A 22,633-nucleotide genomic window follows, 5' to 3' on the forward strand; every position below is an offset into this window, starting at 1 on the left:
GACAGAGCTTAAAACCGCGTCCGTGCGGCGAGACGACTGCGTGCTGCCGCAGCTGCCGCAACTTCCGCCGTTGTGCATTCTGTTGCTAGGCGACGGGTGACGTAGTAAGGGGGCGTGGTGAACAAGGCCACGCCTATCGACTCGCGCAAAGGTCACGTGCCCGCTTATGAACATCGCCAGTAAACGATGCACGCACTACCGCCATTCACCACTAGGTGGCGGCGACCGTAACCACGGCGAAGTGCAGAACATACCCAGGTGCCGTGGGCTGAGATGACTGACTGGAAGACGCACCGTGGTCCCAACCGCTAACCTTCTGGGTTTTAGCCGTATAGCGCTCTGCTCGTTGTCACTGGAGGGCGACTGCCTCCAACTCCCCAGCGGCGTCCTTCACGAACCTCCTCCACAGTGGCCGATCTTGACACCGCTGGTACCAGTAATCGGCAGTCCAATCAGCTCCGCATCCTTCTGCACCACTGTATTCCATCTCCCTAGTATGTGCCACACCCATTTAGCCCTATCTATCCGGCCAAACAGAAGCTGGCATGCAGGAGCTAGGTATGCAGGCTACATGTCACCGATGGAAGTGTCCAGATCTTTCAAGGTTCTGTGGGTTCCTCGCACAATCCAGTCTGGTTAAATCCAGAATGGATCGTATGGCTAGCCTGAAGGTTTAAAAGTTATGCAGATGTTCCATTAAGAGGGCTACACGTTTCACAAGCATAGAGGGCATAACAAGCCAGGTAGCTTCTACATAGCGTTACACAGCTGATGAAAAGATGTCACTCGACTGATTCAGAGACCTCGGCTTCCAAACCAAAGCTGGTCATAAGCACACTGCTCAAGTACAGAGACTTCTCTACTCTCCCCACAACTATCCCATCACTTATGAGGCGTTAATGGAGGGGAGCATGTGATGACATAAAATACCCAGGCAGGTACTTTGTTTTTGTGGGGCCAATGGCAAGGCGCTATTTCTGAAGTAGCATGCTCCAGGTTCAGCAGTAGGATCTGCAACTCTTTCTCAGTGGGAAGCAATCGCCAGATAATCCGCATACGTAGTATGGTTGACACAGACATGTAAAGATTCCCCCAACTCATGTACTGTACCACTAGGACTGCACTAAACAGCATCTTGGATGAAATACAATTTTATACAAAATTGTGTTGCCTTTAAGGACTAGCCTTATTCAAAATCACTCAAATTCACTACGGGGTTGCACAAAACTTTCAACATGCAAACCATAGGTTATCACATAATCCACATTCATAATTCTCAATTAATACTCAATTGAAAGTGTGCACTATTGACTTTTTAGGCTGAATTTGAAGAAATATCCTGACACAGCAGGTTGCTGGACGTATGTGGAACGTCTTTCGTACCATACATATCCAACCATGCTAATAAGTACTTAAATCAGTTCTAAATAATGTTAGTTAATGCTGGAGCACCTGGATGTAACATCTTTCAAAAACAGATATCTTGGGCCGTCATCATCCTCTTCCACACAAAACAGAGAGAATAGTGCGTGAGCAACATCTTCCATTTTTAAACCATGAGACTTTCTTTAAAGTAGCAATCACGGTACAAACGTGAAGGGACTGTGTTGGATACCGTCTCCTTTACTAAAACAGATGCTCCCGGCTTCCCCATCTCAATCTCTCCAGTCAAGTGGTTCAGGTGGACAAGCCTCTGAAGGAACCGGAATGACGCAAGGGTCACGTGCGGCTGCACCGAGCCCTGCTCCAGAGAACATGGGAGAGCCCACGTCTGCATAGACTGGCTGCTCAACACTTTTAAGATGCCCGGCGCTTGCTGTACACCTTTGTGATCACGCCATTAGTGCGGGTTCCATCCAAGGGTGAGGCGATGGGGGCGATCGCATCCCCCTTGAGACGCCAAAATTGATTTTCTAGTGTTATTTCTTCTTTCTACGTGGCTTTCCCAAAAGACCTAAATAATCTTTTATTGATATTTACCAGTAAGACGTGTTTTAAGCAGCTTAAAATGTCGGCGCTACCGTCTCTCCCGTTACGAAGTTTATAGACCCGCCTCTGCACTACTGTGCACTGCAACTCTAATCCAGTGTTGTTGCGCTGCTAGGTGTCATTCAGTGGGCAGGCAGGAACATCGAGACGTCGCTGCTGGGGTTCACTCGACACGTGGCTCGTGTGCAGCGCGTGTGGTCCTCGGTGGAGAATGGGGGTCTGGGACAAGTCCGTCGTCCACATCTTCACAGAAGAGGAATACTGTTTGGAATCGGAGACGTCCACATACGAATCTGCCAACATCACAAAACAAATATTGGCGATGAGTAAAATTCCATCTTTGGTCACAAATTTTCTTTTGAAATGTGAAAATAAGTACATTTAACTTCACATTGTTTTAGTGTAAGTGCTCATCTCAGAAATATCCACATGCAGCTGATTGCTCACACCACTGCCGGCGGAAGGAACTCAACTGGGGGAGCTCTGAAGAGCTCCTCGAGGATTATCAATTATCTTTCAAGATGGACAGGCGTCTTGGAAAGTACCCACATGCGTATTGCCGATAAACTCGTTGCAGTGCGCCTATTTTACTGCTGGGTGGACAGGCACTGTGAATTTAGGAAACTTGCTTTCACCTTTAGGTCAACCCAGCCTTAAATTAGTCTGAACCTATACTAGGTCTCCCCTAGGTCAAATCAGCCTTAAGTTAATACAAACCTATATTGGCCCTCCATTATGGTTTACTTTGGATACATACAAGGCACAATTATTACAACTAATACTCATAACCAAACTATCCACCCTACCCCTAAATCTATTCCGAACATTTGCTCCTGTCTGTAGCCGGAAGGTTACACTTCCTATGAAAGTGTATGTGCTTGGATTTTAGATGTAAATTTGCAGCATGGGTCTTGCAACGTTGTCATGTACATTCAGTGGGGAGAAAACTCGCTACGCAGGAAGTTGCCCATGGTGGAAATGGAACGATGAGATGGGCTGTGTGCAGGGGACGGGTCCTGGCATCACAGGACAGTGCAGGGTGGTAAGTAGCCTTGATCAGTGACCATCATGGCTGCTGATTGAGAGCATAGAGTAATGTTTCACGACGGATTACCACAACATTTTTTCTTATTAGTAGAGTTTTGTTATGGGTATAGTGCAACAAAACATTCCGTAAAAGTAATCTTCCTACAATATATACATTACAAGCAGTATTTGAACATGACTTTCACTAATTTTGTACAAACTTATTGTGTTTAAAAAGGAAAACATTTCATTTCAATGTTGTTTGCAATCTGTCCCTTTGAATATTATACGTATGGAAATTAACCAGAGAAAGCCCACAGAAACCACGGGATAACACTCAAGCTAAGTCATTCAGTACTACGTCGCATATCCGACTTGCTGGGGAGTGTGGTATAGGCAGATCGGTGAAACGTTTGTATATGTGACTGAACATCTATATACAATGACAGTCAATACATGCAAAGATGCTGCACTGGGTGTGGCCGGTGAATTGATCAGGACGAACATGCAACGTACTCTATGTCAAGCATACTTGCTGTACCAAATCCTACAGGTACCATCCCATCACCCTGCAGGCGCGTGCCCCCAGCAAACACGATGGCTCCATCTCCACAAATCCCACCAAACCCCAACTTCAAACCACTGCTTCACAGGCTCATGTCACAGTGGTTATCATGCTGATTTACCCAGCAAAGCGTCACTGAGCACAGTGACTATTTTTCAGAAGGGTCTTGCCAGGTTCTCACAGGAGGGGGTTACGATTGCTATGTATATTCCCAATTGAATCATTCGGGCACAACTGTTCATGAGAATAACATGACTCATGATGCCGCCACACAATGGCCTAACCTTGCGAATGACGTCACGGGATCTTTAATGTCCACTCTGAAGCAGACCGAGTGTATGTTTACAGTTAATAAACCCGCAGTATCAAATCCGAGCAGCCGCTGGATTCTAACCACGCACCTTCGTAATAAGCGGCAAACGCACGACTGCTAGGCGGTCACCGCCCATTTGATGATTTTCGACCTCCCATTATCTTTGCATGAAATAAAACAAGTCACTTTGTTGACGTTTGTTTTCGCCACTAATTTCACGAACCAAATGAACCGTGGCCCGGTGAATGTCACCGGAGCGCAGTGGCGACAACGGGGCCTCCAGACGGCGCTCTGCCAGGAGAAGCGCGGAGCGAGTCCCGTGAGCCAGGCCGGCTCCAGTGCCATCACTTTCCTCACGAAGAAGCGAGACGTCTGCACCATCTCGTTCAACACCACCCAAACGCGCGTGCACACAAGCACGCAGAGAGTGACCTTCGTTTAGAATTAAATACTGGAGGGGGCTGCTGTGGTGCAATGCCTAGCACGCTGGCCTGGCAACAGAGAGGTTGCTCGTTAGACCCTCTGGCACAGCAGTTGAAACAAATGGTCAAGTAATCTTAAATTCCCCTGCCTATCTACCATGCAGTAAAACATATGACCAGTGTGAAAGAGTAGACCAAATATTTTGTAAAGGGGCTCTCACACGAGCATCCTCGTGGAAATTCTGCCAGCAGAGGCATGAGAAAAAGCAATATCATGACTGTGCCACAGCTCCGCAATCCCAATTGTTTTGGCAAAGTGTTCAAAGAATGTTACTAATTAAAAAGGTTGCTTATGTATTTAACACGTGGGTGTTTAGAGGCCAGAGCACTGAACTGGCACCACCGAGTACCTGAGTTTGAATCCAGGCAGCTGCCTGTGATTAAAGCGGGTTCTCAATCGAGTGAGTTAATGGTCTCAGTCCGGTCGTCATTGACTACACAAAATAATGCATCACATTACTGTCATTCTGCACTTTATTGGGATATATTTCCAGCTATGAGAAGTCACAACATTATTACGACTAACATTACTCCCATATGAGGAACGGGTGGAAAAGTCCTGCCATTTACTATGTGGACGAAAGGTCAATTTAAAGGGTACAAAGTAGCTCTGTGATATCAGATTTAGTGGGCTATGATCTAACACAAGGCTTGTATTGCTCTGTAAGACACGAATGAATACTTGGGGACCCATGACATGATGGCGAGAGCACAGTCGCGGTAAATTGGGAAAATATGGAAAAAAATGCAGGTTTACAAATAAAAAACATTGCGGGTTTATTACCAATACAGTGGCTTCTTGGCATTGAGCACGGAGGTGGGTGTGGATGTGGAGCTGAAAGTCATCTCATACCTTCCTGTTCCACTAAAAAGTGTAAAATCAGAGTACTAGTCAACAGACGTCTACTGCCATTAATATCAACAAAAAATATATAACACGCACATTTGCATGAAATTGTCCACGTCTACAACATGGCCATGATGAACCCAGTGAGACAGTCAAAGCTGGGGACGGCATGAAGAATCTCAGCACTGTTAGATCAGTTTCTCTGACAAAGACACTGACCCAGAAGCATGTACACATACAAAGACAAAGATACTCCATATAGCCTTTACCAAACTTTTGGAACAAGTGGTGTTTGCAAGAACCCATGAAGTCCGGCTGGCATACTTGGAGCTGGGTGGCCAGCACCACGCCCGGCCGCCTTCGTCTCCCAAGTGGTTATGTTTACACACCGCACCAGGTACTGATTTCAGGTTGAGTCGACATAGAGGAGGCCGAAGACCGGTTCGGATAATCGTCACTGGTGTTGGCCATGAGCGGGACCGAACTCGGGTCACCAGGTTCGTAGTGCAGCTCACTAAGCGCTACAATACCACTCCCCACCACTGCACACATACGTACACTCACACACAAAACAAAAACACAAAGAGTCACATCGTTTATACAGGCTGCCAGGCAAGTGCTGCTGGCATGTGCCTATTAAGACTGGCAATGTGCACAATGGGGTGATGGGGCCAGTTCCAAGCCTAGCTCCCTTTGCTGATGTTAATACACGCTGAAACATGCACTTATTTGGAGCTGAGTCTACATACAGGAGACTCGAATTGGTTCAGACATCACTCACCACTGATGTGAGCCATGGCACGGAATCAAACTTAGGTCGCTGGATTTGTAGCCACTAGCCTCCTGCAACACATACGCCAATTTCTACACACGTACACTCAGACCCCTGAAAAAACAAACAGAAATTACCAGGGATCCAACCTCAGGTGTCAACAGTCCCAGCGTAGTGTATCTGACCCTGGACATTGTGAACTCTTTCAGAGCAGCAGGTAGATACCCCTCTTAATCCAGGAGCTCAGCAGTGCTCACTTCATGTAGGACATAGCCATTCTGATTGCCCTGAACCACACAACCAACTTTTCTTATTCTAAGCCAAACGTTCCATTATTGCATGTAGTCAGCTGCTTCTCTTTCCTTTCTCCGTGAGCTTCCATTCCGTGCCTCTTTTCTCGTCATATCCACCGTCCTCGTGTCTCGTGCCACCGCAGCCTCCCATCTCCCCCTCGGTCGCGCTGTACTCCTTTGGTGCTGCATCGGCAGCATCTCCATAGCAACTTTCCCTTACACCTCCTTTGTCTCTTCTCAACACATACCATCAAAGTCTAACCTCTCTAACCTTCGCGATAATCTCAATAACCCTTAAGGCACATGACCACTTCGTCACATTAAAACATGAGGCAGGATGGAGAAACTGCACCTGTAAGATTCACTGTGGTGCAGTTTTGCAGCATTGGTGAAGAAACCGGACACAATGCACGGGGTTGGCATCTCCTACTCACGCAGATGGAGCGGAAAACAAGACACACAACACACACATTGGGAATAGTGACTCAAATCCAATTCTTTGGTTCTTTCAGTAAAGTCACGTAGACAGAAAAATAAAACAAAAAATAATATATCACGACGTTAGGATCGCAACACAAGCGCTGCTGCAGCAGTTCCACTGCTGGATTATTTTTTACGCCTGAGGACGACCGCTTGTGTTGCGATCGAAACGTCGTGATATATATTTTTTAATTTTCTACCTACGTGACTTCACCGAAATAACCAAAGAGTATGGATTCCTGCAGTCACGAAAGACTCAAATCAAAATCCAATTATCTGTGATTCAATTTTCGCCTTATCTGTATTTGTCCACGGGTAAGAGCAGATAATGAGAAATTTGGCAATGTGGGAAATATCCTGGGTCAGCTGGGGATTTGATGAAGATAACGCTGCAAATAAAAATGGAAAGGAGAAGGGGAAGAGGGAGGAACTGATCAGTTGGTGGAAAAATGTGAACAGTTAGACGGGACTCTCCATGAGAAGAGCCTGAAGATCACGAAAGATGAAGAGCATCGTTCTTGGGCATCAACCCTCGGTTATGACGACGACAAGAGATGGACAGGAGCAATGAGATAAGAGTTGTCATGCAACATGTAACATTACATTTGGTTTTGCACTTCAGCCAGGCAGAGGTGGCGCAAGCCTGTGATCCAGTACTGTGGAGGCAAGAGTTGGCATCACACAAATGTTTGTTAGAATGCAGCACAGCACAAATCTTGACGCCACCTGTTCCATCTGTATGGGAAGGAATGTTGCACTCCTCCGCACTCAGAGACTGATCTAGGCAACCATACTATAGGAAAGTGTGCTACTTGAAGGTGAATTGCGATTAAAATTACGATGAACGCTTACAAACCACTGCATTGACATAGTTGGGAACCCAGGTAACCGCAACTACCGGTCAACCCGGTATGTTTACCTGTGACACTTGGATCGGACTCGCACGAGTTCAGCCCGTGAGTCTGTCACTCCACATGGTCTCAAAGTGCCCCTAGCCTGGGCAGAAGCAGACATCGTCGGGAAGTCATCTGTACTTGTAGAACATCTCGGAGAGATGGTTGCATCCCTCCACGGTTAGGACGGTGCTCGTGTACTTGTGGTTGAAGAGCTTTGGAATTTCTGGATTAAAAGTAGTTCTACAATTATTTGCTCGTGTCACTGCTGGCAGAAGGGCCTCCACTCGAGAGACCGTGCAGTGGCTGGTGCACCAAGCAGTGGCGAGGCCTTTGTGTTTCTGAGGTTGGTGATCATCAGTGTTGATTTCGTCAGCATTTCACTCGTTTAGTATTCGTCTACAATAACCTGCAACATTTTAGTCAACCCATCATCTGTTTTATTTAGACATTAAAATAAACATGCCAACTAAATGAAATCCACAGAATAAGACGTTACGTAAATTCCACAGGTATTTGGTAACTAACAAAATTAACGCTCCTGTTGATACATCAGAAGCCACCGACTACTTTTACTCAGAGTTGACCTACAATAATGGGAACAAAGCAGCATGGGTCAGTATAACCGTAGCACTGAGAACCAACACCGCCTGCTCATCACATGCAATAGCACGGCATCGATACTTGCATTTTAAAGCCACGCTAGCATCAACCACACAATCAACTCAAACCTCTATATCAAAAGTAGCAGATGTAATAATCCTCAGCTCTTCTCTCTTCTTCTTGATTTGCCAAGAAAAAGAATACCATGTGTAAGTATGTATGTTGAAACTTCTTTTGCACCATTCAAAGTCAACTGTGCTAATCGGAGGTGTGGAAATTTAAGGTGAATTGTGAATAAAAGTATGAAATAAAGACAATTAGGGCAGGAGATAGTGCTTTTGGAATATCGATTTGATCATCAAAAGCAGCATGACAAAGTGCCTGAACAATAAAGGTGGTTTCCAATCGGTACACATTACCCACTGTGAAAATGATCAGAAAACAATGACACTAAGCTGAAACGTATGCAAAGAACAGAGTTGCATTCTTGGGATTGCAGTGAAAGACAGATAGGGGAACATGTGATTCAGGGAACAAACACAATCAGAGAAATCTTATTGTAGATGTAGAGGTGCTAACTACTCACTGTTCGGTAACCTGCATTGCCACTAGGTATCAAAGGGGCAGTGCAGCGCTACCTCTGTGTGAATAACGGTTGGGGTCAGACGAGGTGAACTGGATCGTAGCCACAGTTTGGTAACAACCAATCAGACAGTTCCACGTGGGAATGTAGGATTGGTTACACCTGGCCACAAGCTGCTATAAGAAGGGTGAGCGCGCGAAGCGCGGGGAGTTCTCTCCCTACACGAAGACCGAAGCCCGGGCTGAAGATAGCCAGGACCCTGGACCCAGCCTTCCAGCCCTTCTGAGGGCTAAGGCTCGGCGTATCCAGTGGTCAAGACCCACCGGGCCAGCGGTGGGTCAGATAGCCTCCCCTAGGTCCCAGCCGGAGGACTCTAGGATAGCAGTAGACTCGAGAGTAAGTCCCGCCAAGACAGGAAGCTGTACCTCCTTAGGTTTGCAAGAGACCTGTGTGTAGGTCTCGCTAAGTCTGGAGGCTGTACCTCCTTAGGTTAGGAAGAGACCTGTGGGTAGGTCACGCTAAGTCTGGAGGCTGTGCCTCCTTAGGTTAGCAAGAGACCTGTGGGTAGGTCACGCTAAGTCCGGAGGCTGTAACTTCTTAGGTGATGGGACTGTATACCCCTTTGTGTGTTAAGGACTGTGTAAGAGAAGAAAGACAATAAAGAGTGTGCCTCAAGAAGTGTATTCATCATTATAAACACTACATATGTATGTACAACTTCTTTCGTACAGTATAAAGCCAACCACGCTAATCAAACTGTTAAGAAAAGCAAGGAGGGGCTTAGGCTGGACACCACTCGATGGGATGATAGCCGATGGACAAAACCGGTGCCGGAATTGCAGCCAAAGAAGAAAACAAGGGCAAGACAGAGCGATGAGATCAGTTCAATAGCGCAATGGATTGTGGCACCGCGCAGGGCAATGAGGGATGCCGATGGCATGGGGATCTGTTCATTCAGCAGTGCAGATACCAGGGCTGATGTTGACAATGTACATTTACATATACAGTACATTGACGATTTATTCTGTAGAGGGAGTACAGCTGTTCCATTACAATTACTGTCAATATTAGCTCATTACACCGAGGTTAAAACGTTCCTATATAAATAAGATAAATTGTTCTAACTTTCTCAGCAACCCAAGAGTAATGAATATTGGTGTAGTGTCCATTCATGTGCTTCATCGAATATAATGGCATAGTGGGCACAAAAAACAAAACTCAATTAACCCTCGCACAGCACTCACTAAACACTACACCAGGAAGCAGAGTGCATTAGACATTGTTTAAGGGAGGATGAGATACAATCCTGAACTGTATGACTGAAACCACTGCTGGCTGCAGGGCCTCAACTAGAGGGAACCCTAGAGAGGTGAGTGTGACAGTGAGACAGACCAAGGTGAGTGAGCAAGCGCGTGAGTCGCGAGCGAGGCAGCGTCCCTCTCACCGTTGCGTGGGTCGGGCACGAGGCTGTGGCTGCCACTGCAGGTCGTCAACCCCCACGCGTAGCTCCATCGTGTGGCTGGCAAAGATAGTTGTCACCGATGGTGGCCGTGAGCGGGAATCCACCTACACCCTACACATACATAGACCGAGTTGTCACTAAAATGGATCCTCGAGTTGTATTGATTTTATGGTTTCAGCACAGCCACCAATGATTTACATCGAGACCCAGTGTGTCGCACAAGACACCCATAGGTGCACATAGAGACACAGACTCCCAATGAGTTGTGATTAAACCTGATTCTCCATTTCAGTGAGTTGATGGTCTCAGCTCAATCACCAATGACTTACGTAGAGAACAATAGACTATTCTGGAGATACAATGACTCCTCTACTTAGCCTGGCACCATCAGTAAACCTCATGGCACCTGGGTTTCCCCCGTGACCTTCTGCACCTAGCATGGCACCATCAGTCAACTTCATGGCACCTGGGTTTCCCCCGTGACCTTCTGCACCTAGCCTGGCACCATCAGTAAACCTCATGGCACCTGGGCTTCCCCCGTGACCTTCTGCACCTAGCCTGGCACCATCAGTAAACCTCATGGCACCTGGGTTTCCCCCGTGACCTCCTGCACCTAGCCTGGCACAATCATTAAACCCCTTGGCACCTGGGTCTGTCATATGACCTGCTGCACATTGCCTGGTAACATCAGTTAACCCATAACACCTAGGTCTGTCACGAAACCTCCTACACCTAGCCTGGCACCATCACTCAAACCCTTGCCACCTGGGCCTGCAGAATGACCTTCTGCACCTTGCCTGGCATCATCAGTAAACCCCTTGGCACCTGTGTCTGTCCAATGACCTCCTACACCAAGCATGTCACAATCAGACAACCCAAAGTACCTGGGTCTATCCTGTGATCTTCTGCAGCACATAGCCTGGCATTTTCAACAACCCCTTGGCACCTGGGGTTGTCCTGTGACATCCGGTACTTAGTCTGGCACCACCAGTTAACACCTTGACACCTGGGTCTGTAGCGTGACCTCCTGCACATAGCCTCGCATAATCTATAAACCCCATGGCACAAGGATCTACCAGTTACATCCTGCACCTGGTCTGGCACCATAAGTCAACCCCCTGACACCTGGGTGTGTCCCGTGATATCCTGCACATAGCCTGGCACCACCAGTCAGCCCCATGGCACAAAAGTCTGACATGTGACCTTCAGCACCACTCTCCTGCCTGTACCCTCTCATCTCACTCTACCCCCCTCCACACACTCACCTGTCTCTCTTCTCTCATCTCACTTTACTCCCCTCCACAAAGTGACTTGTCTCCCATTCTAGATTTGAAGTTTGTTTTGACTGCAAGGATCCATACTCTTTGGTTCTTTCGGTAAAGTCACGTAGGTAAAAAATGAAAACTAAATCAAATCACGACGTTTCGGAGGCAACACAAGCTTCCGTCATCAGGTGGCAACAGTCACAGCAAAATTACTGTGGTGAGTCGAGAGAGCTGTTTGTGACAAGAGATTATATCGGGTAAGAAGGGGGGAGGAGCCAGGGAGGATGGATGCAGGGTGGGGGGGGGTGTTGGGGGATGGAGATTAGAGAAGTTCCTGGGCATGGTACTCATGTACCACAGATGGGGGGGGGGGGGGAGAGTGGGATGGGCGACAAATTTGCACGACTGAAACATTGCACGTCAAATTTCATAGTGATGGTAGTGTGTAAGGCTGGGAGTAAAAGACCGGAGATATGAATATAAACTATAAGGCAGCTAAAGTTTAACTCGGTTAATAACATCCTACCAATGATTGCTCAATTGCTCAACACTCTCGTCCACTCACCTACCTCTCCCCTCTCATATCACTCTAGTCCACACACTCACCTGTTTCTCTCCTCAATCTACTTCCCTCCACAAACTCATCCGTCTCTCCCCACTCACCCTACTCAACTCCCCTCCACACTAACCTGTCTCTCCCCTTTCATCTCTCTACGCCCCTCCACACACTCACTGTCGCTCCCCTCTAATCCGACTCTACTCCCTCCACATACTCTGCTGCCTGTCCCCTCTCATCTCACTCTACTCAACTCCACATACACAACTATCGTCCACTCTCATCCCATTGTACTCCCCTCCCCACACACACAATCACTCCCCCCTCATCTCACTCTAGGCCACAATCACCTGTCTCTCTCCTTTCATCTCATTCTACTCCTCTCCCCACTCACTGTCACTCCCCTCTCATACCACTGTAGTCCCCTCCACACACTCACCTGTCTCACCCCTCTCATCCCACTCTGCTCACCTCAATACACTCATCCATCTCTCCCCGCTCATCGCACTCGAAACCCTCCACACACTCTCCTGACTCTCTCCCCTCTCTTCTAACTCTACTCCCCTCCACAAACTCACCTGTCTCTCCCTTATCGTCTTAACTATACTACACTCCACACTCACCAGTCTCTCCCCTCATTTCCATGTACTCCCCGCCACACACTCACTGTCGCTCCTCCTGAATCCCCCTCTACGCCGCTCCACAAACTCCGCTTCCTCTGTACTCTCTCATCCACTGTGCTCCCCTCCCCACACTCACTAGGCTCTCCCCTTTCATCTCACTCTACTCCCCTCCACACACTAATCCATCTCTCTCCCCTCATCTCACTCTAGGCCACACTCAGCTGTCTCTCTCCTCTCATCTCACTCTAGGCCACACTCAGCGGTCTCTCTCTCCTCTCATCTCACTCGAGGCCACACTCAGCTGTCTCTCTCCTCTCATCTCATGCTACTCCTAACCCCACACTGTCACTTCCCTCTCATACCACTGCAGTCCCCTCCACACACTCCCCTGCCTCTACCCTTTCACCTCACTCTACTTCCATCCACACACTCACTTGTCTCTCTCTCTGATCCCACTCAAATCTGCTCCACACTCACCTGTCTCTCCCCTCATCTCAATGTACTCCCCTCCACACACTCACAATCACTAACCTCTCATCCCACTGTACTGCCCTCACGAACTCCCCTGCCTCTCCCCTTTCACCTCATTCTACTCCACTCCACACTCACCTGTCTCCCCCTCTCATCCCAATCTACTCCCCTCCACAAAGTCACCTGTCTCTCCCCGCACATCTCTCTCTACTCCTCTCCACACACTATCCTGCCTCTCTCCCCTCTACTCTTGGGTTCTATTCGGTAAAGTCACCTAGGTAAAAAATAAAACAACAAAAATCACGACGTTTCGGCCACAACACAAGCGGCATTCATCAGGTGAAAGGACCAGACTGTCTCGAAGACTGCGCTGGAGTGAAACAGAGCCAAGCTCAGACTACGACCTTTAGGCTGTGTGAGAGGGATTGAGGTGCCTTGACAAAGGAATAACCATAAAAAATTAGCATTTGATTGGCGGACTTAGCATGATGAAAGGTGTAGCACACGGCAGTGCACCTTTAAGCTGTGTGAGAGGGATTAAGGTGCCTTGACAAAGGAATTAGTGTAAAAAATTAGCATTTGATTGGCGGACTTAGCATGATGAAAGGTGCAGCTCAGTGATCGGCACCGGCAGTGCAACTGCCTGTGCTGTGAAAGTTTGAGGTACCACTACTTGAAAAAATATACTGTACCAATGAAAATTAGTTTAATGTTTGGTTCGATTTAGAACATCTTTCCAATGGTTGCTTAATTTGAAACCATCTTCTCGGTTGAAATTGTGTCTGTGTTTGTAGATCTGAATTGCCTCGTGATAAAAACCTGTGGGTTTGCAAAGAACCTTGGTATCGGAGAAAATTATATCGTGATCACCCACAGCGTTGTAACAGTGATCAGCCAAGGCAGAAGAATTCGTTCTGCCGTGTTTCAAATCAGGTTTTTATCAGAGATTTGTTCACGAGGCAATTCAGATCTACAAACACAGACACAATTTCAACCGAGAAGATGGTTTCAAATTAAGCAACCATTGGAAAGATGTTCTAAATCGAACCAAACATGAAACTAATTTTCATTGGTACAGTATATTTTTTCAAGTAGTGGTACCCCAAACTTTCGCAGCACAGGCAGTTGCACTGCCGGTGCCGATAACTGTGCTACACCTTTCATCATGCTAAGTCCGCCAATCAAATGCTATTTTTTTACGCTAATTCCTTTGTCAAGGCACCTTAATCCCTCTCACACAGCTTAAAGGTCGTAGTCTGAGCTTGGCTGTGTTCACTCCAGCGCCGTCTTCGAGACAGTCTGGTCCCTTCACCTGATGAAGGCCGCTTGTGTTGTGGCCGAAACGTCGTGATTTTTGTTGTTTTATTTTTTACCTACGTGACTTTACCGAGTAGAACCAAAGAGTATGGATCCTTGCAGTCACGAAAGCTTCAAATCTCTCCCCTCTCTTCTAACTCTACTCCCCTCCACAAACTCACCTGTCTCTCCCTTCTCATCTCACTCTACTCTGCTCCACACTCACCAGTCTCTCCCCTCATCTCAATATTCTCTCCTCTACATTCACTGTCGCTCCTCTCAAATCCCCCTCTATGCCCCTCCACACACTCTGCTTCCTCTGTCCCCTCTCATCCACTGTACTCCACCTCCACAAACTTCCCTGCCTCTCCCCTTCTATCTTACGCTACTCCTCTCCAAACACTCACTTGTCACCCACTCTCGTCCCACTCGACTCCTCTCCACACAATTGTATCTTACCTCTCATCTCAGTGCCCCTCCACACACTCCCCTGCCTCTCCCTTTTCACCTCCCTCGACTTGGCTCCACACACTCACCTGTCTCACCCCTCTCATTCCTCTCTACTCCCCTCAAAAAAATCACCTGTCTCCTCTCATCTCACTCTACTCTCCTCCACACACTCAACTGCCTCTCCCCTCTCATCCCACTCTACTCCACTCTACACTCACCAGTCTCTCCCCTCATCTCAATGTACTCTCCTCCACACACTCCCCTTCCATCTTACTCTACTCCCCTCCACAAACTCACCTGTTTCTTCCCTGCGAGTTCGCGTTGCATTGTAGCCATGCCAGCTGCCCCGGGGGGCGCCAGGACCTGCGCGCAGTTTCAGGTAGGCGAGTGGCGCCGCTGGTGTTGAGTTCCCACCACACTCGCCGCGCCACAGCTGGGTGCAGACCCCAGCTGCGCTGTGGGGGTGGGGGGCAGACACAGAGAGAAGCAGATTCTCGCCGATTGATTCGCTGCTGGGTGGACGACGTGGCAGCGGATCGACGTGCAGAGGGGGAGCACAGGAGGGAGGAACAGGATCAGGATCTGCCCAAGCAGACTCCCACCACAGGGAGTTCATGGAATATTCTTGATTCCTCACGGGATACGGTTGTTCTTGCTCTATTTCACCCTTGCAAAAGCTTCCAAGCTCCTCTCTCGAGTCCTCACCTGGTGACATAAAATCAACTCTGGGACACTTAAGAATCGTGTCTGGTTCACAGGTGTCTTTCTGGGTCGTGCCGCGAGGCGTGGTTCAGCACGATGAGCAACGTCTTGCTCCACGTGTTGGGAGCTCGTGCAGGAACTGTGGGGAAGGCGGTGTTGGTGGGCGGGGACAATCGGGGTGCGACGGCTTCACGAGTAGCGAGACAACAACATATGATGAGGACGCCTGTCTCCACGGCTGCATCCCATCGTAACAGCAATGCCGGCGATTGAACTAAGACACCTTGAGGCGGGTGCCGCCACATTTGGATGTTTGACGACAAATTCCATTACTCGTCACAGATTAGCATCATGTGGGAGGAAACCGGAGACCCCGGGAGAAAACCTGCCATGTGTAAGTGGAGACAAGAGGCTGATATTTAGGAATCCACTGCACACGTATCACGTGTCGCTGTGCACCACCTGCCCTTCCCGCACGCGTTCTGGGAGTAGCCGGTGAGCCGGTGGCTCCACGCGCCGGCGACGATCGTGCAGATCGACTCTCCACCACCGGGGGGTCCTGGTCCTGAAACAACAACAACAAACACGAAGATTCCCCCATAGCCTCAATGCTACGTTGGGGCAAGTGCCGAGTTGAAACCACGTGCTGAGTCTGTATGGCAGGGGTCGGCAACCTATGGCTCGCGAGCCAGATGTGGCTCTTTTGATGACTGCATCTGGCTCGCAAATAAATCTTAGCTGACATTTCTTTAGTTGTATTCAGTGTTAAAAAATATTATATGGCTCTCACGGAAATTTATTTTAAAATATGTGGCTTTCATGGCTCTCTCAGCCAAAAAGGTTCCCGACCCCTGCTGTATGGTGTCTCCCTTTTTTGCAGAGTGTAGAGTGTGAGCGAGTATATATGTGTTTGGGAGCGTGTCTGAGTGTGTGATAATGTACAAGTGTTTGCGAGTGGGGAGCAGTAGCGTAGTGGCGTGAACCCAGCGAACCGAGTTCTATTCCTGCTCATGACCATTATCAGTGACAAATATACAAACCTGTTCTGAGCCTCCCCTAAATCAGCCTTAAATGAGTACAGGCAGTTCCTGGGTTACGGAAGACCCGACTTTATGAAAATGAATTTTGATTTAAAGCTTTCGTGACTGCAGGGATTCATATTCTTGGTTCTTTTAGTGAGAATTCTATTGTTTTATGAAAATGCTCTGATAAATGCATGAAAAATTTAAGATGCAGAAGAAATGTTCGCATAAGTTAAGCAAGCGCAAATAGTGCAGCGCGGTGAGGTTGCGGATGAATACCGCGGAGGGACGCATAAGGCACGCCGCCTTACACCTCACTCCACCAAAACGCCTCCTTCACCAAGCCCCACCACGATTATGGGCAATGTAATTTTTGTATACCATTACATTATTGTTTGTTTCCTATGCTTCGAATTATCTTTTCCCCCATGTTTCTATTGTTAGGTTTTTACTGTATTTAATGTGCGTGCATGTGTGTTCGTGTGTATGTAAAGTCTAGGCCTAGCCTAATGCACGGTAAACAAACATTCGGAAGTGACTGCTTTCTGTTAACGATTTTTATTAAAATGTTTCGTGGTATTCAGAAACAATTGGATCCAGAATATGTTCCATTAGTTTAATTATGGGTAGTGTTATTCGATTAAATTAAAAACGAATATGAAGTGCAGAGTATGTACAGCAATAGAATATAGGTAGCAATAGAAAACAGCACAATACAGTCCTGAGGGAAAACGAACTAGTATTCAGGTAGGGGAGGCACAACTATTTCTGGCTATTGGATTTTAGCTTTATTTCAGGGAAAAATTGTTCAGTTACTGACATATGGAAAATTCGGGTTACGGATCGTTCTCAGGAACCTAACCCTTTCGTAACCCGGGGACGACATGTACCTGGTGCTGTGTGTAAAACATCAGCACTGGGGAGACTAAGTCAGGTGTGGTGTTGGCCACCCACCCTCACGTGTGATGTGTCGACCTTCACAGGTGCTCTCGAACAGCACTTTTCCCAGGTAGCGTTTGTCTGCAGATTGCCCGATGATATAATCACAACTTTCTGGACCACAGAGGACGCGTGCTGCAGGATTGGAAGGATACCTTAGTGGTCCCCTTCTATAAGGGGGATCGTACTACCGGAGCATCTTCCTACTCAGCGTGCCGGGAAAGGTCCTAGCAAAAAAATGTTCAACATCGCCCTCTCGCCAAACACACCGAAGGCTTGCAGTGCCCGAGTGTGGTTTCAGACGGGGCGGCCTGCACGGATGTAGTATTCTCTGTCCGTCTGCTATAGCAGCAGCAGATGCAGCCAAAGCAGCTCCACTTCTCAGGAAGAAATGCGAACTTGGCTTCCGATGAGGTGGACTCGCCGTGTTCATAATGCAGGTGGTGTCCACCTCCATGAAAACAACCCCTCAGTGTAATAGGGTTTTTCCCCTTTTTTCTGGCAACGAAACTGAAACCTTTTTACAAGGATTTATGTCTGGTCGAGCACCAATTGGGTCGAGGCTCGAAAGAAAGCCGTCCCTTGGTGTGGACCAATCAGTTTCAAGGACAATGCATATATTATCATAGTATGTTTTCCTGTTTGCATTTTGACTGCAAGTATTGTGGTTAATGCAGACATGAATCCTTGTAAAAAGGTTTCAGTTTCGTTGCCAGAAAAAAGGGGAAAAACCCTATTATTATATTTTGGTACTGGCAAAGGAGGTCTAATGATGTAGATGCTAACCCCTCAGTGTTTAGTGGCAGCAGTAGTAGAGGAAGGCACGCCATAAAGGAGCGCGCGTGACAGAGGGGAGCACAGAAATTGTTATAACAGTTTATTATAGTCATGAATAATGTTACCATCTTCGAAATATTATCGTTGTTTATCAAGTAGAATGCAATGTTGTTCATTTTATCATAGTTTATTGTTCTAAACAATGTTAAGAATGTTATAAAGGTTGTCAATGTTGATATAGAAGAATGCAATGTTGTTAATGTCGATTTAGTTCATAATAAAGTTGACTCAATTATCCGCTTGCGATTTATCCGATTTAAGGATTAACCACGCACCTGATATTGACACAAATTAAAAACTCATGGATGTTTCCCTTAATCCCAAATTAATATTCTAAAAACAGTGATACACTTATTCATGGAAGTGTTTATTACAAGTCACGTGCTCCGGTTAATCTGAAATCCATGTGATCGCCCCTACGGTACAGTAGTTGCATATCTTTACAACAGTGGGCGGAGTTTGATATTGATTGGCGTGGCTCTGCTTCTGTCCACTTAGTGGGCCGAGTCTTCTGCGCGGGAGCAGGAAAGTTATCCCTGAGCATGTGCATCGTTCGGTCGATCGTTAGCATTCGTTCTAAATCAAATACTTTTGTAACAAAAAACAAGATCAATACATTCTTTACTAAAAAAATGTAAAAAAATGTATTTAAAGCTTTCGTGACTGCAGTAATTCATATTCTTAGCTCTTTCGGTAAAGTCACTTTTAAAAATTCTCACTATTCCCCCCTATGTTCACTCGTGAGAATTTTTATTGTTTTATATATATTTTATTATTTTAATTGTTTCCCTTCAACGTGACTTTACCGAAAGAGCTAAGATTATAAAAAATGTTGTTCATTAACAAACTCAATTTCCTTAACTTAAACATAATGTATATCTATATTAGTGTTTTTTGGCAAAGAGATCCACGTAAAATGGATATTTTTGGATGGTCCGCAATTTTTAAATTAGCCACGGCTGTCCTCCTCGGCATTAGCACGGATAATCAAGAGGCTACTGTATTGTAAAATGTTACCATTTATCAATGTTGATACAGTAAAATGCAATGTTAATGGGGGAGAACATACAAACTCCACACGCTCTCTTATACTCACTCTTATATTCACTCACTCAACCTCTTGCATACTCACACTGCGGAATAGCGGGCGAACATACAGAATCCACATGCTCTGATACTCACTCGCACACACACACACGCTCTTACCAAATAAATACATTAATTTTAAAAATGTAAAGGTGCAACCCTGGAATTGCTTGCTCACGTCACTGTTGGTGGAAGGGGCCTCCAGTAGAAGGAGCTCTAGTAGAAAAGCCGTGATCCAGCAGTACATTGAACATCGCTGTAAATAGAAATGTGTGGCACCCATGAAATCATAGAAGTCATGTTACCGGCTTCCTGGACTACCTGGGACAGCTTTCCCTGACACTCCCCACCGGCTCGCGGTTGACGACGCACTAACAAACCAGAGTGACTATGCCAATATAGTAAACCTTCTCTATTCACGAGGGTTACAGCCTTGTGTTGCAGTCGAAACGTCGCGAGAATTGTATTGTTTTATATATATTTTATTGTTTCCCTTCAACGTGACTTTACCGAAAGAACCAAGAATATGTAGAAATCTTGTTCACAGTAAAAATGTGATAAGTTATTGATAAGAGAACACAGCACTGGGTGGCGATAGCCGCAACACTTTCCCCGATTGCATTCGCCTCATTCTTGATGGATCTCACAGTCCACGCCAAAATGTCGGCCTATCACAGACGTGCTCTCGAGTGCTAAAATGATAACTGTGCGTTGTTGTTATCAAACGCCTGCATCTCCCGATGAGTCGTCCACCTGAATTCCTCACCATCTCCATTGTCATCAAATCATCATGAAAGGTAATAAAAACGAATTGTCATTCATATTTTATTATTTATTGTAGTCAGTGGTATTAAACATTTACTATTCCCCCCTTTGTTCACTCGTGCCAGGAACGTAACCCCATTTTTCCTGGTCAACAAGGTTTCTACATTCGCGCGCGTTTTCAAGAACATAACCCTTGTGGTTTGAGAGGGTTTACTGTCCATATTTTATCCTGGAAGAAGCCAGTGTTATTGACGAATGCGTCCATGTATTTGTTGTTGTGCTTGTGTACCACTGCCAAAGTAGAAACACCAAGTCATTCGCTGTGCGCTGTGTACATGAGAGCAAACAGTCGGTGCGGTAGACCAACATTGTTAACATGGGTGAGGGAATGAATCTGACTGCTCACCCTTCATCTAGATGAATCATCGATTGTGCATTTCATATAGTGTACCGTCAAAATACACGACTGCATTCTTCTTCAGGGTCATTTTCAATGACGCGACAACTGGGTGGGATCGTTTTGCATTATTTCACCGATTTCAGGCTCACAGCCTTGCAGGTCAATGCTGCGCAAAGAACACATTGGCAGTTCAAACGTCTTTTGTGCATTCCATGTCGCCTTGGGTCTCATAAAGCCATCCTCACTGTCGATGTGATGGTAATGTCTGTCACTAATGGCTTCTCTAGGCCAGTGGCTCGCAACCGGGGGGGGTACGTGAGGTGATTTATAAATGTGTGAAATTATAGCAAACATGAGTCACTGGTGAATAATCACGTATGAATCTGCCACGCTAACATCGAAGTCCATATCGTGACCTAGATCGGTATAAAAGACCTTTCTAAATTAATTATCAACAATGTTGTTTCCAAAAGTAACCAGCGAGCGCGAACAAATTACGCCGTTGATTTTTTTATCCGCTTACAAGTTACTGGCTAGTTAGGGATACCTCACAAAATGGACAACTGGTTAACATTGATGTCCATTAGTCATACATTTATTTCTCAGAGCCGTGACGGGTCAGGCAAGCGAGGGTAATCGGTTGAAACACAATTCTACAAGAGGGCTAATAGTAGCCAGAGAAGGTTGCATTCTTTATCAACGAATCTAGACAGAATATATTCAAACCTACGAACATAAATGTACAAAAGACACTTAAATTGACGACTTGGTTAAGTTTGACTTTTAAACGCTTATCTTAACACTTGTTTTCGATAGAAAGTAAAATAAACATTGAGTGAACCTCTAGGTGGGGGGAGGGGGTAACGCGCAAAACGATTCTGTGATATTTCCACGAATGTTAGTACAGTAGCATTTGTCCCGCCAAAATACTGTACACGTGAGTTACTCAAACTTGCCGCTATCAAAAACTGCAGCCCTTAAGCGCCGGGCACAAAGAGAAGGCTACATACCTGATATATAAAATCTATATGTAACACAACAATAATATATGCATAGTCAAGAGCTTACTTACCGACCGCTGTTGTTTGCGAGGGCTGGCAATTTGCGATGGCGGCCCCGCTCGCCGATCCTCGGGTGTGGGTGGGGTGGCTCACACCACGCCCGGCCGCCTTTGTCTCCCCGGTGGCGATGTTTACACACCGTACTCATTTGATGCCGAGTCGACCTCGGAGTGTCCCAGGACCACCTCGTACAATCGTCACCCGTGTTGGCCGTGAGCGGGAGTCGCGAGTAGCTCCCCACGCGCCGCCATGACAGTGCCGCCACCAACACCACGTGGCCCCCACCTGGGTCACGTGCTCAGGCAGCACGCGCAGCACAGGAGAGTGAGAATCTGACGGCTGGGCGCAGGGCACGTGGTAATACGATCCCATTGTTGTAGCGTAGCGGCCCTTGCCAACATGGGACGCGTTTGGTTGATCGGCCTCCGCTTGTTTCGGGAACATGTTCTCGTGTTGCGAACAAATTGAGCGTTATAGCAGACTCTCGTGAAGGAGAACGCTCGTTAAGCGAGACGCGCCTGTGGTTGGGAAACGAAACGACGTGAATGCAAATATTGCAATGAAACCACAAATATACAAATGAGCGATCAAATCACAGCATCCGTGAGAGATGGTGTGTGCAAGATGAGTTTGTTGAAGTTGAACTGCCGGCTCCACTCAATTTCCAAAGTGTCTTTCCACTTGGGCGAAGACTCACCACCTCAGCTGCCTGGACGCACACTTCGCAAGCAATTTCCCTGATTTCGACGTGAAAAGGTGTCACTAGGCACGAAACCCATTTCAATGCCCAGCCTAAAACAATGGATGTGACCGCGGCTGAAACGAAACAACTCGTTGAAATGTCACGTGATT

At 46.9% G+C, this 22,633-nt stretch overlaps 1 protein-coding gene across 39 annotated transcripts; it reads right to left on the reverse strand.

Annotated features, from left to right (window-relative positions):
• Window positions 1-1,135: 1,135 nt before the first annotated feature.
• LOC142907054 (uncharacterized) lies at window positions 1,136-22,273 on the reverse strand. 39 transcript variants are annotated; one of them, XR_012930697.1, is made up of 11 exons: window positions 21,793-22,273; window positions 16,134-16,236; window positions 15,267-15,424; window positions 10,291-10,419; window positions 7,687-7,763; window positions 7,371-7,423; window positions 6,640-6,713; window positions 6,004-6,108; window positions 5,160-5,764; window positions 4,117-4,274; window positions 1,136-2,282 (listed from the first exon to the last, which is right to left on the reverse strand). XR_012930697.1 is itself a non-coding variant. In XM_076055982.1 (7 exons), exons 4-7 carry the CDS (start codon window positions 10,356-10,358, stop codon window positions 2,101-2,103), a joined length of 444 nt encoding a protein of 147 aa, XP_075912097.1. In that variant the 5' UTR covers window positions 10,359-10,419; window positions 15,267-15,424; window positions 16,134-16,236; window positions 21,793-22,114; the 3' UTR covers window positions 1,136-2,100. The 39 variants fall into 39 exon arrangements, 9 of the variants coding, with proteins under 9 accessions (XP_075912097.1, XP_075912098.1, XP_075912091.1 ...); XR_012930699.1 differs by lacking the exon at window positions 7,371-7,423 and having other exon boundaries at window positions 21,793-22,271; XR_012930698.1 differs by lacking the exon at window positions 7,687-7,763 and having other exon boundaries at window positions 21,793-22,270.
• Between the last annotated feature and the right edge of the window lie 360 nt (window positions 22,274-22,633).

The sequence above is a fragment of the Petromyzon marinus genome, chromosome 74, assembly GCF_048934315.1.
Source record: "Petromyzon marinus isolate PM22_M1 ecotype Great Lakes invasive population chromosome 74, UKy_Petmar_22M1.pri1.0, whole genome shotgun sequence".
Classification (NCBI taxonomy): domain Eukaryota; kingdom Metazoa; phylum Chordata; class Hyperoartia; order Petromyzontiformes; family Petromyzontidae; genus Petromyzon; species Petromyzon marinus.